We start from the raw sequence: 18,025 nt of genomic DNA, 5'->3' as shown, positions 1-18,025 counted from the left end.
GGCAAGAATAAGACACGGGAGTCAGATTTCATGGAGATGCGGTGACTGGGTGGAAAGGCAGCAAGGCCGCAAGGCTAGACTTAGGTCCAGGCCTGAGCGCCCGGTCGATTTCTTTAGCTCCATGAACTTTCTTGAAAGTCATAACGCTTGAGAGAGAGTTAATCAACTCCTTTGACGCGTCACTCTTCTCACAACCTATTTTGACTTGCAATTCTAGCGCCTATGAGTTTTTTATGACTGAAATGATATAACGGTCAATAATCGTATGCGCAGGCGTTGCGCAATTCCTTACAGCGCAAGCTGCTCTATAAACGATGGCGCCTATGGCAGATGATGTTTACTTCCCGCCGCTGGATAAATGTCTAAAGGACCAAACTCTTTTACTGTCAGTCTCGAAACACGAGAATCTCGCAAAAACTTGTCTAATGAAATTAAAAGATCATGGAAAGATGTCTACACTTCGCTGCAAGATAGCGTTGCAGAGCTCCCTCCAGGAGTACACCGTTTTCTTGACGACCCCGAAAGTCTCAAGCTTCTCAAGCGACCGCTAAAGCCTTTCGATATACCTTCTGCGGGAACAAAATCGCGATTTGAGCATCTCACTGCAGCTATCAACATCACGCCCGATGATAGCGCTTCTTATAATCTCACTGAGATCAAGGAAGATGCTTTGTGGCTGTCTAAGCAAATCAAGGTCGATGAAGTGATCGCGTTGAGAATTGCGGTTCTGGAATGGCAGAAGAGGCCATCTTTGAGCTTGTTGGCGAGACCTCTGGATGCAGAAACCAAAATTGACGATGCCGAAGTTGCGGACAGCGCATTGAATCAGTCTATGTTCGTAAAATCAACAGCGAATGGTGATTCTAATACCGATACCCAAAAGGCTGTATCCGAACAGCAGCAATTGCAGCGACGGGCACGGCTCGTGGCCCTTTATCACACCGAGAAGACATACGTTCTCGCAACTAGCAGGCTCATTTTCAGCGCACGACGCACATTGTGGATAACAGGGCAGACCAGTCAAGCGATTTTGAACAAATTGGGTGTCGAAATTGAAACTTCGTTCCTGCCACGCCGCGATGGCTCAGTATTCGTGCAGCAAGCTGTCGACTCAATCAAGGCCGCGCTCGAGACCGCAGATGGTTTCGGCGAGCTCTTAGAATTACTCGGAGACGAACAAGCTTTGCGGACGCAGCTCAATGATCTTTTGCTATTGGAAATCGTCACTACTCTTGAAACGATTACCTTAGTATCAGACAGCAGCGAAAAAGTGTTGTCTGTGGATGCTGTTCAGCCGTTCTTCCAGCTGATGCTTGACACGGGTTTCTTCACGCCTATCATCACGTCCGCTTTAGAAGGTTCGCCAACACTTGCTACGCTACTTCAGCTCAACCTTTCAACGGCAAGTTTAGCTATATTAAAGCTTCCTGCTGCGCTGGAGTTCATTCGGCCCGACTACAAGGACGAGGATGTCATGAATGCACCGGAAACAAGAGGTTTTTATGTATGCAATCGTTCATGTCTCAAGACTTTGCAGGATGCCTTCGTGGTATTTGCAGAGCATGGGTGCAATGCATCTGCATTTGCAATCTTTGCTTGGGTCATTCTTGTTTCGAATCTGCAAATATTCGCTCAACAGTCTGGCGCCATCGAGACCGATGAAGATACTGATGGGCTGACTGATTCGTTGATACGGCGCAATCATTGGCGTACCGATACCCTTAACGAAGGTTTCCTGGAAATCATCAGCCCCGCAGAATCACTCGGGGAGATAATGACTCCTCTCGCTCAATGCGCAACGAGCCATCTCGCCGTGTTTCAACAAATGTCTACTGTTGTCTCCGCTCTTGACAAATTCTACGGCGAGAGAATGCTTCGCACTTTTGCGGAGACAACTCGGAATATACTCTTTGACCTGTTCCAGCAGTCAGGACCACTCATACAATATACTTCAGAAACCCTTGGTGCTTTCCTGTCCATTATCGGCGGCGACCGGTCGTACTGGCATCTAGTTGATCGAGAGACAACACAATTGGATACAGTTATCGAATTTGTAGCTGATGGATTGGAAGACGGATTCAAGGACTACTTCGGCGAGATGCGGTACAGATACCCGCGCGAAATGGGTCCTTTCCATCAGCTTCTCCGGGCTCTGTTTCTGAATTGCAAAACAAATGAGGGGAGAGTCCAAGATCTAATGGAATATATCACGCACGCAGAGAGCTTCATGCTGAAGCTTCCCCCTGGATTTTCTGGTTATAGGGAAGATCCCGCAAGCGTGGAGTTCGAGGGCGATGAAATTCCGTATAAATTGGTCGAGCGTGTACCCTTTTTTCATTCGCAAAGGGCAGGTTTGAGTTTCTCCTCTCAACTCGCGATCACTGATGGGGGCATGGGCGACGATGAAGACGAGAGATCTGAGACTTGTCTTCCAGTTGGGAGTGTAGGATCGCTTGTAGCTTCTGGGCGGCCGCCAGTAATATGCTTCAACAAGCATTTCTCTCCACTACGGTATATGATCGGATGTTTGTGCACCGTCATTCCTGGTAATGACTTTGTGGACGTCTCGACAGGTGCTCCGGTACCACTTGATGACATTGTGGACATTCTGGGGCTACTTTCTACAGTGTTACTTGCAACCCATAAGGCCGGTATTCCTTATGGCGATGGCGGAGTATCGATTCTAGACGAAACATACATTGAAGCGGAACCACAAAGGAATCTTCTCGAGATTGTAGCAGAGTTGTTCGAGGCGCAACTCGCTGCTGTATCTGTTGCTGGCACGCAAGAGGGCAGTCTAGATGTCCTCGTCCAGTGCATACAATTTTTTCATGCAGTTGCCCTGACACATCCTGCACGCCTATGGCCCATCCTCGCTCGTAGCAAGTTACTGGAGATCGATGGTCGGGGCGGTTATCTTGCAGCGATTGTGGCGGCCGTAGAAATGGTTGAAGGGCGATACGACCTCCTTGCTGCTTGTATCCGTCTCTTTGAGGCTTTGGCAGATGCGTCTTTGTGGCCAGGAGCCGCGACATCTCCTAGTGAAGGGAGAGCGCTTACACGGTTTAGTGATAGAAGAGGGATCCGTGCGGGAGCCGAACCACTCCCGCAGAGGATGGCAGCAGTGGTGATAACCTGTTTCACAAAGACACTATTAGAAGTTTTCACCAGTTCCCGAAGCTGGAGGTATATTGACCTAAGGGATCGAGCGGAGATCAGTGCGAACCTTGCGGCGTCGTTTGAGAAAGTCCTGAAATATGTGTATGGCTTTGATGATGCTGTCGATGTTCATCAGAAGGCTGTCGTCTCAGTGCTCGCAGAAGCAGGAGAGACCATCAAAGAGGTGCTGTTGAAACAGTCCGTCGCACAAGGTCTCTCGGACGCGCTGATTGACATGCTGAGTGATGCAGTATCCAGCCTTAAGAGGTCGGTATTTGCAATATTCGGCAGGATGAGCAAGAAGGAGGCCAATTCAGCGATAAGTTTGATAAATGCCGCCGTTTGCATCAGGGCTGCCAAGGTTGACACCTCGTTATCTGGATTAGAGCAGCATATATACAGGAGCACACCGATCCTTGTACGGCTTTTCGCTGGGTACGAAGGCTTCAAAGCTCCCGTGTCGGATCTAATCCAGAGGCTTACGAATGCCGCAGCCATTGCAGATACGGGATCAATGGCACCATCGCTTTTGGGTAGCTTGAGCCCAAGCTCAGCAAAGGACTTTTTGGCCGTGTTGGGTCATCTGGATCTGCCATATGAAGATGTCCATACAGAGCGCAAGTTGTGGGGGATGCTCTCCGCGATCGTCTCGTCGAATCAGCAATGGCTCGCGATATGCTTACTTACTGGCAAGATCCCCAAGGATAGCAAGCGCTTACAATCTAAAGATCAACCGTCAAACAGGACCGTCTCACTATTCTCTAGTGCACTCAACCAGCTCAGCGAGGTCTCACTCGTGGAAGGTCGACCAGTCTGGCGCAGACTTCCACCGGAGCTTGCACTCGAGATGCTGCGTTTCGTGGCGAGCTGCCAGAACCACTGGGCTTGGGCTGTATCAGAACTAAGGAGCCATCCCAAATTCATTGATGCAATCGCAAAGAATTATATCCGCCACTTGCACCGCGAACCAACCGATACAACGATGAGCCTCACCAACGAAGCTGCGATTGCTGCCACAATCAGCGAGATTCTCGCTATGTACTTGTATTCGAGTGCGCAGCTTGGTGACTTGGATGCTGCGGCAAAGAAAATCATAGATCACCTCCAATATTTCGAGAGGTTCGGTGTAGCTGCTCCTAAGTACAACGACTCATTGCACAAGAACTTGAAGGCAAATCTAGAGAAGCAGCACAAGGGCCTGCGGCTGGAGAATTTCAAGCATACGCTTACATTTCCAACACATTTCGGTGGAAATTACTTCTACGACGTTCCATTTGCCAGCCGCGTTCTCAACGTGCGGCGCTCAGCTAAAAGCAAACTACTCAAGGGCCTAGAGCAGCATCTGAAAGAAGCGAACGAGGATCTGTCCTATGTGGATGCGCAGATCTCACTGCTCAGAGGATGGAAATTACTCGCTGCTGAGTTGGCAAAGACGGTCAAGCCCGATACAACGCTCTCCGCCATGCTAATCGACGTTGTGGGGCACTGCTTAGAGGAGAACGCGCAGTCAACTGTACCTCAAGCTATCTTCGAGAAGCTGAGGTTCCAACGTCTGGAGCTTGCACTGAACCTGCTCCAGAAACTGGTTACTCTGGACTTGAAGGATGTAGAGCAGGTAAACAAGCTGAGGAAGCTGTTTAGCACCACGTGGGATACGATTCGGACAAGTGGCTTCGACTTTGACACTGCATATGCTGGCGGCGACGTGTCCTACTACCGTGCCTTGTTACAGATCCTCTTCCTTACTCTGAAGCCACTAACGAAAGCGACCCCAAATTCCAAACGTGACGCGACATCCCATCAGCCGCTTCAAGCAAACGAACTGATCGAAGTTTTGGTTTACATTGTGATCAAAGGCTTCAAATCGTTGACAGCAGTTCTTCACGAAGATATGACACGAGCATTGCCTGGTGACTTCGTTTTGCTCACAGCAATGCTGCAGATAATTCTTAAGATTCCTGGCATCGACTTATTGTTCTCGCAATTTTCATTACACTTTGCGAATAACAACACGAGCCTCAACGCTACAAGCCTCTTTTCCTGGTCGGACCAGTTCCTGCTTGATGGAGATCCGATTTATGGCGAGCTCGCCATCCTCTTCCTTCTTGAGATGTCCAGCATACCTCCTGTAGCTGAGACGCTCGCAGTTGACGGAGTGTTATCACAACTCGCCTCTGCAAAGATAATGCGACTGTACACGCGAGCCAAGGGCATGGGACCTTTTGACAATCCCACTCGCCTGCACTCGATTTGGTCTCGTGGCATCCTTCCCTTGTGCCTCAACCTTCTCGACGCCGTCGGCGCTCCTGTCGCCGCGGAGGTAGTTTCCTTTCTCAACACATTTCCTGCTCAGCTCAATCGACTTGGTACGGAACTGGCGAATCGCAACTCGCCCGTCGGCACTCGACCGAACGATTCCCATATCTCCCTCAGCCTGGCTTCGGAAACTCACTCGCTTTCCCTGCTTTGGCTAGTAGTCGAACGATATCGTGCTGCCGGGGTCGCGTCAGGTACCTTGGTGGCGGAACTCCCAAGGCTGGAGTGGGACGAGAGGAGCGTCAAGGACGATGTGGATGATTTCGTGATGGGAAGAAGTAATCTAGGCCCACTCGTAGTTCCCGCCAACGAGAGGGAGGCGGAGTTGATCAGACTGCGGCCTCTTGACACCACGAGCAAAGCAAACAGCAGGCTCGAAGAAAAGATCATGGCCGAGTTTAGAGCGGCCAGCGAGTGCTTAAAAGCTGACGCGGCGTGATTGAGTTAATTCAGGGTCAGGATTGAGTTTTGAGATTGCTAGGCCAGGAAATCGCTGGAAAGTAGGACTGAGCGGTTCAGTATATCACGAGGCACAGGGGCACTGGCGCTGGGGCAGAACTGGGAAACAAAGCATAGCAGCCAAACACGTTGTTGTTGCCTCCGCACTCTCCTAACGTTCTGCATCGACTTTCTTGCTCTGCGGAGCACAATACCAAATCGCAAGCGTTGTCAAATTTTACAATATGCTGAGCTAGAGCTTAGGTAGAAAGAAAACGTATTTGAGATTTTCTCTATGTTGCCTTGATAGATGACGTGATGAAATCTTATCTCCATGGTCTTTCGTCTCCTTTTGACACCTGGACTGCGATGGTGTACAAGTCTCTCAACCGTTTCTCAATCGCTGCGGTCGCGAGGGAGACCTGACGAAGCAAACCTTTTTCGCCGCCAAAAGGAGGGAGGGGGCCTCGGACGGCATCCTCGTCCAGGTGCCCGGCCATCAAAACATTCGGGCCGCTCTCCTCCACCTTCTCTGTCGGGGCCCTCCCGTGCCGCCTTGACGTGCAGCACATGCCTCCGCGGCCGAGGTGAAACGATCCGCCCGAGCCGATCAGGGAAGTGCCCAAAGCATGCATTGTCTGGAAATGCGTGCCGCTCGGGGCCGACGCCTGCGTGTCACGGAGGCCGAAGCAGCACAAACGGGGAGGGAGGGAATCACTTTTCTAGGGTTTTTTTTGCAAGCGGGATACAGCAGGGTCGATTCTCGCCCTTCGAGCAGGTGCTGTGCGGGCGCGCGTCTTCATTCGCCCGCAGGAGGAGATGACAAAGGCCAGCGGAGGAACCGAGTCCTTGTTCGTCTGGGAAGGCAGCCGACTTTGTCCTCCCCTGTGATGGGGGATGTGCGCTCGTGAGCTCCGCTCCCGAGGCTGTCGAGAAGTTCTGGCTCCGCGAGTGTTGGATTCGGCCAAGACGTCGCGGCAAGCCGGCCCTGTTGTCGCCAGCAGGGAGGGGGGGGGGGGGGGGGGGGGGGGGTCAAGAATCCGTATGCGACGATGGCCGTCCACAGGAGTCTGGACCTGGGTCACACCGGGTGGTTTGCTTGCGTGGCGGGGTTTGCGAGCAGAGAATTCCGTGGTTGGCATCGAACTGGTTGCAAACGGGCCGGCGGCTCGATCAGGCCGTTTTCCGAACAGTGGGCGCGTTCAGGCACAGAGGCCACTCACGTACACCGGTAATGCTTGTGATTTGATCCGGACCGCGTCTTCTTGATGCCTGCGTAGGCCCATTCTCTCTCTCTCTCTCTCGTATAAGATCGCCTTCGATCGAGCCAAAGACCCCCGCAAGGTCCAAACTCGTGTGAACCATTGGTTGCGCTGAAACAGCTGAGTTAGATGCTAGGAGTCGCCTGGATGAGCACCGCAGATCGTAGCTGCTTCATGCCATATTTGCATGCTATTGATGACCTCTGTGAACCCTGCACGCTGCTCGCCTTGTCGATGAATCGCGTGTTAATCCAGCACAAGGCAAAGGCCGTCGCTCCTGGTGTGCCGACGGCAATAGTGAATCTCGAAGGAAAAACGGAGCTCGGACTGAGCAGGCAGGTTCGTCATTTCTTGAAATGAGGTTTCCTAATCGTTATACTCCAGCCAATTGCGTGACATAATCACGTCCTACGGGGTATTCTGTCCACGATTTAAGCTGTGGACGAATGTTATCAACGTCGGTAACAATCGAGTGGTCAACAAGTTGCTCTACGAGAGATGGGGTTTCCCTGTCTTGACAGCGCACCAAAAACGGAGACGTTGTATGCATTGTGGTATAGCTTTCTAATCATGTGAACAATTGAACCGGTTTGAACGAACGTGCTATCGGAGTCTTCCGCATAACTTAGTGGATTCACAGCCATGGCGCGAAGTCAGCTCGTTCAGGCTGGTGATGAACGTTCCCAAAAAAAAAAGAGGCGCTAAACCTGATTCGGGAGGATTCAAACCGCTGGTGTGAACTACCACTCGTCCAGAACAATGCATGTTCGATTCTTTATTTCCTGGACGTGCTATCTTGACCTATGCACGAAGGCGACGTAGTGAGTTCAAATCATAGAATGCTTTGGCGATCATCGCTGCGAATGCGACCTGAAAGTAAGCGGAAGATATGCGAGACGATCCGACGTGGAGGCATTCCGTGCGGTAGCATTATATTGTTATAGACCAAAATTGATCATCTGGAATAAATAAAATGTTTTTTCTTCTCCAAACATGAGAGCGTTGCGTGTACACCAGCTGCAGCCGTCTCAAGCTTTCGGAGGAAAGTGAACCTCGCAAGCACGATATCAGGAGCGTCTCCCGCTCGGCAAGCTCAGGTTAAGACTCCCCCCGTCCGAAAGACGTAGATTTTCCATGATGACTTCCAACTCCGTCGTGGCACGCGAGAGTCAGCTTACGCTCAGTCTACCGCTTTGCAAGCGGTCTCTGTGTGTCGTAAGCCAAAGTTGCGTCCGTGAGATGGGCCCGAGTCAATCGGGCTTCCTTTCAAGACTCGGCCTCGGCCTCAGCTGAACGACGAACTGCCTGCCGTTCTTTCGTTGAGCCCCCCAGTCCAGATCCGTGATTAAAGAGAGAGAGAGAGAGAGGGGGGGGGGGGGGGGGGGGGGGTGGAAGGGAGAGAGGGAAAGAGAGACAGACAGAGAAGATGAAGAAATCCCCTCGTCCACTGTGGCTGGTGATTTGATTTTTTGCTCTTGAGCTTCCCCGCAACGGGACCCCATGGGAGTAAGCACAACCCCACACCAACACCACGGCCTTTTCTCGTCGTGCACAATCCAATCCATCCCTCTCTCTCTCTCTTCCTTTCTTTTTTGTCCCCCAAAAGAAAGTGAAAAGGGACAAGGGGAGCTACAAAAAAAAAAAAAGACCTCCCAATCTCCCCCAACCCACCCCCGACAAACCAAACTCTTAACCGAATTTAAAAGAAAGAAAGAAAGAAAAGGAAAAAAAAAATAAAGAAGAGGAAAGTCTCTTCTTCTTACTCTTTTCCCCCCCACGCCCCCGCTGGACAGACGTGCAGAGCGTCCGCGTTTCCATCTCCATCCGTCCCTTCCCGGGGTGGATCCCGCGCTCTACGACGACGAGGAAGAGGACGAGGTAAAGCGAGGGCGCGAGAATGCCTGTGGCGACGGCGTCTGTGGACGGGCAGGTGCTCGCGAGTGCGGACGCGGGCGCGTACGAGGTCGTGGAGGGCAACGTGTACTTTGCGCCGGAGGCGGTGAACAAGACGTTCCTGGCCGGGCCGACGGGGACGTCGACGGTGTGTGCGTGGAAGGGCCGGGCGAGCTACTACACTGTGAAGGTGGGCGACAGGGAGGTCAAGGACGCGGCGTGGTTCTACCCGGAGCCGATGGAGAAGGCCGCGCGGATCAAGGACTACGTTGCCTTTTGTAAGTTTCCATTGCCGCTCTTCGACCCTACTCCCCGACCCAATTTTCTGTTCTTTTTTTTTATTTGGCGGGCCTACCGCTTTTGCACGTTGGGTCTTGGAACGAGACATTTGCTGACCGAGGCGACGACGCACGCAGACAAGAACAAGGTTGACGTAGTGACCGACGGCCCGCTCCAGGACACAATCACGCGATAGTGGCGAGGTAGGCACGCATCGCGACGCAAATGTGCGTGTATATGTGTGTGTATATGTTGGGTGTCCGTGTCAAAGTTCGTAGTTATCAATTCCAGCCTCGTGTCTAAATACCTTATGCTTTTTTGCAAGGCAGCAAGTCGTGCCTCGTCCCGGGCGTCAAATGTACACCCAGACCAAAATAAAACAAATAAAAAGAAAGCCAAGTTCTTCCCTTCCCATCCCACTCCCGTCACAACGGGCTGCGGCGCGCTTACTAGGTTGTGTTTAATTCATCTTCATGTAAGGTAAGGGGAAAAAAAAAATCTCCAAGGGGTGAAAATGGGTTGGGAGACGGTGAGTTCCATCAGGGCTCAAACTTGGGACTGTACTTTTCCATCGCCTTTGCAAACTCCTCCTCTCGCGCCTTAAAGTCCACAAGCAGCTGGTGGTCCTTCTTCGCCTCTTCCAGGCTCTTCTTCGCCTCGTCGTACGGCTTGCCCTGGATCGTGTTCAGCACCAGGAGGTTGGCAAGCACTTCCGAGTCGTGCGGGTCCAGCTGCTGCGCCTGCTTGAGCGCGGCCTCAGCCTCTTCCAGGCGTCCGAGATGCAGCTCGGCGACGGCCTGGGAGACGAGAGACTGCACCGACTGGGTTGCGCTCGACTGGGCAAGCTCCTCGAAGACGTAGTATGCAGCCTGGTACTTTTCGCCGCCCTGCAGACACGGGTCAGTCGCCATTCTCGCGCACGCGAGGAGAAGAGTGGGGTGGAGGGGGGGGTAAAGTGGCAAGCTGATCGCACTTGTGAGCGCGTACCTCTCTCATGCCGACCCACGACTCGGCAATGTTGACCAGCAGGCTGTCCTGGGCCCATTTCCTTGCGTTCGCAGCCTCCTTCTTGGCCAGGTCGAGCCTGTTCTGCTGGAGATGTATCTGCACGATCAAGGCGACGCTGTGCGCGCGCACGTTAGCCACATGCCGCGGGGGGAGTTAGAAAGAGACCAAGGAGGAAGAGCATGAACATGTACATATATACATGTATTTGCGTATGTGTGTGATATATATATATATATATATATATATATATATATAGAGAGAGAGAGAGAGAGAGAGAGAAAGTTTTGGATAGAACGAAAGAAACGTACGCGTCCAGGCTACCCTGATGCTTCGCCAGCAAAGCCAGCGCCTCCTCGACGAGACCGGCCCTCGCCAGCAGGGTGCCGATCAGGATCTGGACGCCGAGCGCGTCGGCCTCCTTCTCCGCCAGCGCCTTGGCCTTCTCGACCGCGCTCTCGTCTCCCTTCAGGTATCCCGCCAGCAGGGCAGCAGCGGCGAGGTCGGGCGACTTGTTGGCGGCGCCCTTGGCGGCGGCGGCGGTGGCGAGCACGTCGTCGTAGCGGCCGAGCGCGACGAGGGCGCGCAGCTTGAGCAGCTGGGCGGGCGCTTCGTTTTCGGGCGAGAAGGAGGAGGTGTCGAAGTCGACGACGTGCTGGTACTGGCCTTGGTGGTAGGCGTTGTGGATGTTGACGAGCTCTGTTTGCACGGGGGTTTTTGGTCAACCTACGACTCGGCCAAGTCTTTTCGGGATTGCAAACGTGAGTCTTGCCGCACCTCCTTCTGCTGAGTATGGATCCATGGCTGCGTCAAATGGCTGCGTATGCGTGTGCGTGTGTCTGTGTGTGCGGCTTCGAGCTCGCGTGGTTGCGGTCACCGTGTAGGGCGGTGTGTGCGGTATGTGCTGCACACAGGGAGAGACACGCAGCGGAGAGGATATCGCCGAGTCCTGTTCTCGCTCCCGTCCTTCGCAGGCTCAAACGGAGAACGTATGGAACGAGAGAAAAACAAGCAAAATCAATCCGACGTCGATACGCAATGCGCGGGGTGAGCGTAGAGCAGACGAGCGGACACGTCGGTTTGAATATTTTTTTTTTTCGGCGTTGTGTATTCGACCGCTGCTTCGCTTTGCCCGTCCGATTGCTCTGGACACTTTTCCTCTCCGCCCAGAAAACCCCAGGGTCTCCATCCCACTCAGTACCCTCTCATCACGTGATTCAGCCTAGCACCCCGCCTTCACCCTTGGGCTCCTCCTCGCCCTCTCCGTCCTCGCCGCCTGCCTGTGCGTGGGACAGCACATCTTCTTTACTTTGGACCGCCTGGTGCTGGCGCTCCCAAGGAACCGAGTCCTCGCCTTCACAACGGCCGCGGCCGTGCTCATGATTGCTTTCCGCTACAGGCAATGGGAACCTCGACAATGTCGCCCTGCACGTTCCTGTGACATGCTATGCGCATCGTTGGCACCATGGGATGACTACAGACTTGCGAAGCTTTTGGTTCGGACGGAAGAGTGGAGACAAAGGGGGCCAAAGAAAGAGACAGCCGCCATGGAGAGTCAGGGCGGCGTCATGATCCGTCCCCGATAGAATAGGCGCTCAAAGCCTTGGCAGTTATGAGACCGGAGACGACGTGTAAAATTAAAAAAAAAAAAAAAAAAACCAAAGAAGCTCACGTTTGGCAAGTCGAGACTCTCGCCTTTCTGTAAAGCTGGCCTGTGTGGTTGATTCTGGAGGCACGGGAACGACGTTCAAACGTCTGGTCGAGTCGCTGACTGCTGAGCCATCTCCAGCGGACGAGCCAAGAGGCAAAAGATGCCATCCCCCGTCCCTTCATTCTCCATGACACACGAGTGTTGGACGAAGCCGCGCGGAAACGCTGTTCCTCGCAGATCCGAGCAGCAAAAAAACAAAAAATAAGGAAAAGGAGGGGGGAGGGGAGAGGGTGACTCAAACAGTCTGCGTCAAAAGACGTTATCTTCAGACGAAAGACCATGGTTCGCAAACGCGCTACACGATGTCAGGAGCAGGACCTTGTCCGAAGCGGCGAGCAATTCCCGTTTGCTCAAACCTGCCAACTCCAACGAGGCGTTCCAGAAAAAGAAGAAGGAGAAGAAACACACACACCACCAACCGGCGGACGACAACCCAAACGTTGCGGCTGCAAGGAAAATGCTTGCAGGATGGCAATTCGCAGCGTTGCTAAAATGGGTCCCAAAGCATGGTAGCATCGTTTACAAGCCTCGTACACTAGCTTTTTTTTTTCTTCTTCTTTCCAGCTTTTTGCCAGGCGCATGCATGCATGGGACCATTTGCAACTGTGCATAACGAATCGACTGTTGTGCCGTAGCTAAAAGCACAGCCCACGCCAATAGTTTCTTTCCCCCGTTTCGCGCGCGGGTATTTCTCCCGTGACAGCGACCGCATTCAACTGACTGAGGTGTGAACATCGCAGCCAGCGAAGGGGGAGAGAAAAAGAGAGGGAAAAAAAAAAAAAAAAAGAAAACTCAAAGAGAATCCACGTGCGCGTGTGCTGCAACCAGAGCTTAGACAAAAGTTGCCGCCAAGTCCTGTTGTTCAAGCAGCCCGGGGAACTTACCGTTCGGCTGTCGACATCCGGCACGACGAAAAGGGAAGAACAGAGAAAACAAAAAGGGAAAGGGAAAAAGGCGAGAGACACTTCGCGCTGCTGTGCCGCGGAGGAACCCGCGTTTGCGCTTGACAAGAAAATGTAACGGAGCAAGGCAAACTTGACACGGAACTTCCGAGCGGCGGCGGCGGCAGCAGCAGCAGCAGCAGCAACAGCAGCGGTCCAATGATGGGAAGTGAGCGTCTGATCTCCCCCATTCGTCAGCTCCCTCGATATCGGCCGGTTTTCTCGAACCATGTTCGAATTCCCCACCCGAAGAGATAGAGAGGAAGTGAAAAAAAAAAAAGAAACGAGATCACCACTAAGTTTGCGCAGGGTCGTGCGGCTCATCGAAGGATCCACGCCAGCGAGTCACGGGCTTTCGAGAACGAAATCGCTTGGCTTGGCCGATGGCGACGGAAAAAGGGGACGAGTAAGGGGGGGGGGGGAAGAAGTGGAAAATCGACCCGACGCGTCGGGCGCCGGTTCTCTGAACAGCTGCATGTTGCGTCCAGGATCCAGTGCGACTCTTTTTTTAAGTTCGGTCGAGCAAGCTGGGCTTCCTTAGCACAGAACAATGACTTGGGCAGTTGCGTCGACGTTCTCGCTAATGCCGATCTTGAGTCGACGGGGGCTACGGTGATGGCAATGTCGTCTGAGCACGGCTAGGTGGCCTTTTGGATTGGGCGACATGAATCGTGGAGAGGGAGAGACAGAGCATGGAAGAAGACGTGCATGATGGTGTGGGGACGATTTCGCTCGTGCGCTGTTGCACGGTTGCATGAGAGGGGCTGCGGCTAAAGAGAGGATCTCGGATGGACGGACGATCATGACGACGAATGCACGCGGAAAACGCTGCTGTGTTGGAGGCGAGAGACGTACGCCTCTTGACACTTGCGTCGCTTTAGGAGAGCCAAAGTCCAAAAAAAAAAAATACTCTCCAAGATTTCGTCACTGCCGGCCGCATTGGCTGATATGCCCGGCTCCGAGGCTAGAACTACGAGGGGAGGACGGTGAAGAGGAGGAGGGACAAAAAGAATAGCAAGGTGGGTCATTTCTCCTCGAGCACTCCGTCTGCCTATTCCCCAAGGCCATTTCCCGGTCCTCTGTGCCTGTCGGTGGGCCAAGAAGAAGACGAAGAAGAACGATGGTTTCCGGATCTCGATATCAAGAACTGCGCCAAGCGAGCCCGTGCACGAGGTGGCCGATTTGCCCGGTCCACAGCTGTCTTATATCGGATCAGCAGGCTACAAAGTTGCGGGTAGACTCAGTAGTGGTCGTCCTCGTAGTGACAGTAGTAGTCGTTCTGGTGGTGGGTAGTACATGTAGTTAAGGAATGGCAGCGACTCATGCACGCGAACGATGGCGCACAAGCACCATGACGTCGTGTGTGGGTTTGTGCGCGAGAGCAGAGGCGAACGTCCTGTCTTGCACACGACTCTCTTCTCAGGAGAAGGGCCCCAACCACTGTTGTGGCTCCCTCAAACACGACCTCCCCCTTCAGGAGGAGGAAGGGGGGTGGAGGGGGGACGAACAGAGAACTGTTACTCGGCATCTGGCACTGACCGTTCGTCTTGTGTTGTTCCGTTGGCAGTGGCGAAAAGCAAAGGAAAGAAGAACAGGTTACGAGGCGTGCGAGCGGTCGATGCGCAGCGTATGAATCGTGACGCAAAGTGTAGCTGAGCAGGCCCATGCAGTAGTCAGACCCTGCGTCGGCGTCGATAAGGTTGTGTCCGCGAGAGGTTCCGGGAGGCGCGAGTAATTGTTCGTGGTATGCCAAATTCTCCGATGGCACGGGACTCGACGCCTTTTGGCTCTGCGTCGCACTGCTGGCTGTCCGCGAGTCAAGGAGGCATGTATGATTGATTGATGTGCGCGCAGGGGTGGCAAGTCGTGACAGGTGATCGAAGTCGGAGGAACGAGTCACATGTGCACGATCCTATGTCGTCGACGCCAACACCCGTGGCAGAAGACGACGGAATGGAGCGTCAAGGCACCGCTTGTGAGACGTTTGATGCTGGACGTACGGCTCGCGTTTCAGCTGTTGTCAGCCGGTCTATCCCTTGCCGTCTCGTCGCGCTTTTTCATTCTCGTGCAAGTCGTCGTCGAGCCACGGAGATTTACCTGAGCGAGGGGTGCAACAGCATTGGAACGAAAGAGCACTGGTACTTGCCAGACAACAGCGTTGTGGAGCGTCATTGGTTCGATCCTGGTCGGAACATGTTCGACGTCCCAGAGCAGCCACGCTCGAAAGAATTGGGACGGTCGAGGGCCCAGATAAAAAGGTCATTGGCAATAGCTGCAAAGAATGAGACACCAAACACTCGGCTTGCTTTGCGTCTGTCTCCACATGTGCGCGTGCCGTACCGTGTATGTACCAAGGGGTGGCAGAGAATCTTCGATTTTGGTTCGACATGGAACAACGCGACGAGGGCAAGATTTACCGTGCTGAGCGAGAGAGCAGTGGGTGGCAAATAGAAACCGGATCCGTAAGGCTGAGAGATCCTTACACTTGTTCAGCCTGTTCCTCCAGCGCCCATGTCCGCTTTTGGCTGACCACATCCCATCACAGATAAGGACCGCAAAAAAAGAAAAGAAAAGAAGAAGGAAAAAAAAAAAAAGAAACACAGTGGATATTTTCGTCCGCGACGGTGATGTGAATCTGCTAATGCTCTTTCTGGAAAACTGATCCCCCTCTGTAACAACGCCGGACGTGCAGCGAGAGAAAGCGTCGTCCTGAAACGAGGCGAGAGTGCAGGGGACAGACCATCAGGTACGCGGCACAGAGGGGAGGATTGGGCGAAAGCAGGAAGGAAGAGGCCGATGGGATCGGAATCCAAAGGACTGGATGTGGAAAGATCAGTCGATCCTTTCGGTCACGAGAGGACGGTCGTATGTCTCACACAACATTGTGCAAAATCGTGGGACAGAACACACGTACGAGCACGCGGAGCTTCTCGGCAAGCCTTTTCTTTTTCCTTCCTTTTTTTCTCGTTCGGCTGCGGGATTTCGTCAACGCAGTCCGCGCGCAAGAGCCAACGCGGGACGTCGGTGCTTGCAATGACAATGCTACATTGCCACGGAGATGAAAAGACGTGGATCAGAGCAGAACACAACGTGACGAAGAGGACGGACGGAGCAAGGCAGCGGGGAGGCCGATCACGGCGCACAACGGGCGCGAATTGGCTCTCCCTTTGCTTGGTTTCCCCCATTTTCTTTTCTTAGATCTGTCGACGCTGATAAGCCGGAAAAGGTCGGTACGTTGCTGCTTTACCCCTCTGCATCTCCCTCTTTGTCCTTTTCCCTGCCCTCCCTTGCTCATGTCAGTACGGGCACACATACGACAAGGGAGGAACGGGCCGATTGCCATTACTGAGGCAGAAGTACAAAGAGAAGATGTGAGACAGACTCGAGGCCAGACGGACGGCATTGAAGCATCACTGTCTGGGGCCGGCATAGGTGGAAAACGTGCGGAGAGGTTTCGAGGGAGCGCTAGCCAACGCCTCGGGATTCCCAATGATCGAAACCGTTTTCCATAGTGCTTTTTTTTTCCTTTTTTTTATTGCAACCATGCAGCTTGCATGAGCCTGAAGATGCTGTCACTTTTTGTCGTCCAGGGATCAGCCTGTCTCGAGCCTGCGGCGTTTTGCATGGAGCGTGCGGAGCTGTTACACCGCACTTGCCCGCTTCAGCTTGTCTTTTGGCAGGCTGACGATGTTCCTCTCGCACACGGGACGCTGCAAGGAGAGCGTAACTTAGTAAGAAAGGCTAGAGAGCCAGACGGGCTGTCCCACGGCCAACCTATCAGCACTACTGTTTGCGTCTTCATTTTCTTTTCCTGGTCGTCCTCACAGCCTCGGGCCGAATAAGAAAGCAGTACGAGCCGTGCGGACAATCCAGCAAGGGACGAAGGGCTACGAAAGCAGCGAGGGACGTTTCTGATGTGTTGGGTAGAGTATGACCCTCGATGGCGTTGCCTTTTCACTTCACTGGTTCTTACTGTGGTACACGTACAGAGAAAAAAAAAAGTGCGGCTCAGGCTTCGTTCGCGCGGTACCTGAACGAAGAGAGAAAAAAAGGAAAAAACATCAAGGGATCATGCAGCGTGCCCGGCGTCCCGACCAGGCCAGGCGGGCAAGAGACGGAAAGCCAGCCAGTAGGGAGAGTGAAGCCAATGATTCCAGATCACAGAGGGAATAATGGAGAGGGGACCCAGGCTCCGGAAGGTGGTCGAGACGTCCCGTCCGCGGCTTTGTGGCGGTCCCCGGGGGGAAATGTCGCGTTCCAAGTGCGACGGGTCCAAGTGGTGTCATTTGTAGTTGTGGTTATTTTATTTTAGAGCCTCAAGGGGCCTGGGGGGCGAGGGGAGCGTAAACGGCACGTCGCGTGTTGCGTGCAAAAAAACAGCTATCAGCAGTAGTAGTACGCGAAGTCGCCTCGCTGTTGCTATCAGAGCCCCCACCGTTCCTTATTTTTTTTTTCCAAAATTTTTTTGGAGATTCCGCGGCCCCAGTCGCAAGCCACGGTGTGCCGCCTAAAGAGGGTGGCGGCCGGAGATCAGAGGGCTGGTGCCAGCCGAAGAGACGGGCCTGTTTTTGTACAGGCTCCGTTCATAAAGGGCCTATTATCATTATCATTTTTCTTTCCTGGACATCTTACGGACGGAACGTCGGCTTGCGCGTGCAGCCGGGGGGGTGAAAGGGTTGGGTGGAGGAGGCGCCCTCTTTTCCCTTGTTATCGGAGGGGGACGAAACGCGTGAGCAAGCGAGAATAACGGTGGACGGGCACAGAGGACGAACAAAAAGACAAGACCCGGGGAATAAAGAAGAAGAGAGATTCAGCGTGTGGAGTGATCGATGTGCGTGCGAGCAGCGGATCTACCCTCTGAACCGGTGGATTTGTGGCCAGGATGGAAGGATCTGAGTTGACGATCATGGCTGTAGGAGAGAGTGCAGACAACCCACCCGAGTGTGTGCGCACCAGAGGCACAGGCCTTGGAGGAGAAAGGGGGGGAGAGGGGGGGGGGGGGGCGCTGTGCTTGGGCGCCC

At 53.4% G+C, this 18,025-nt stretch overlaps 5 protein-coding genes across 5 annotated transcripts; 2 read left to right on the top strand and 3 right to left on the bottom strand.

Moving 5' to 3' along the window:
* The first annotated feature begins 133 nt into the window (after positions 1-133).
* On the top strand, positions 134-6,209 carry PV09_08240 (uncharacterized protein). The gene is made up of 2 exons (XM_016362104.1): positions 134-385; positions 439-6,209. The coding sequence occupies exons 1-2, from the start codon at positions 315-317 to the stop codon at positions 5,912-5,914; spliced, it is 5,547 nt and encodes a 1,848-aa protein (XP_016210069.1). The 5' UTR covers positions 134-314; the 3' UTR covers positions 5,915-6,209.
* Positions 6,210-8,729: 2,520 nt separating this feature from the next.
* Positions 8,730-9,697, top strand: PV09_08239 (uncharacterized protein). Its single transcript, XM_016362103.1, has 2 exons — positions 8,730-9,346; positions 9,485-9,697. Exons 1-2 carry the CDS (start codon positions 9,073-9,075, stop codon positions 9,541-9,543), a joined length of 333 nt encoding a protein of 110 aa, XP_016210068.1. The 5' UTR covers positions 8,730-9,072; the 3' UTR covers positions 9,544-9,697.
* PV09_08238 (uncharacterized protein) lies at positions 9,582-11,474 on the bottom strand. Its single transcript, XM_016362102.1, has 4 exons — positions 11,130-11,474; positions 10,664-11,051; positions 10,335-10,470; positions 9,582-10,234 (listed from the first exon to the last, which is right to left on the bottom strand). Exons 1-4 carry the CDS (start codon positions 11,152-11,154, stop codon positions 9,887-9,889), a joined length of 897 nt encoding a protein of 298 aa, XP_016210067.1. The 5' UTR covers positions 11,155-11,474; the 3' UTR covers positions 9,582-9,886.
* Positions 11,475-13,918: 2,444 nt separating this feature from the next.
* PV09_08237 (uncharacterized protein) lies at positions 13,919-15,015 on the bottom strand. Its single transcript, XM_016362101.1, has one exon. It carries the CDS (start codon positions 14,668-14,670, stop codon positions 14,245-14,247), a length of 426 nt encoding a protein of 141 aa, XP_016210066.1. The 5' UTR covers positions 14,671-15,015; the 3' UTR covers positions 13,919-14,244.
* PV09_08236 (uncharacterized protein) lies at positions 14,994-15,430 on the bottom strand. Its single transcript, XM_016362100.1, has one exon. It carries the CDS (start codon positions 15,391-15,393, stop codon positions 15,034-15,036), a length of 360 nt encoding a protein of 119 aa, XP_016210065.1. The 5' UTR covers positions 15,394-15,430; the 3' UTR covers positions 14,994-15,033.
* Positions 15,431-18,025: the final 2,595 nt, after the last annotated feature.

The sequence above is a fragment of the Verruconis gallopava genome (assembly GCF_000836295.1).
Source record: "Verruconis gallopava strain CBS 43764 unplaced genomic scaffold supercont1.38, whole genome shotgun sequence".
Classification (NCBI taxonomy): Eukaryota; Fungi; Ascomycota; class Dothideomycetes; order Venturiales; family Sympoventuriaceae; genus Verruconis; species Verruconis gallopava.
Note: the sequence above shows the minus strand (reverse complement) of the source record. Positions and strands in the feature narration are given on the sequence as shown.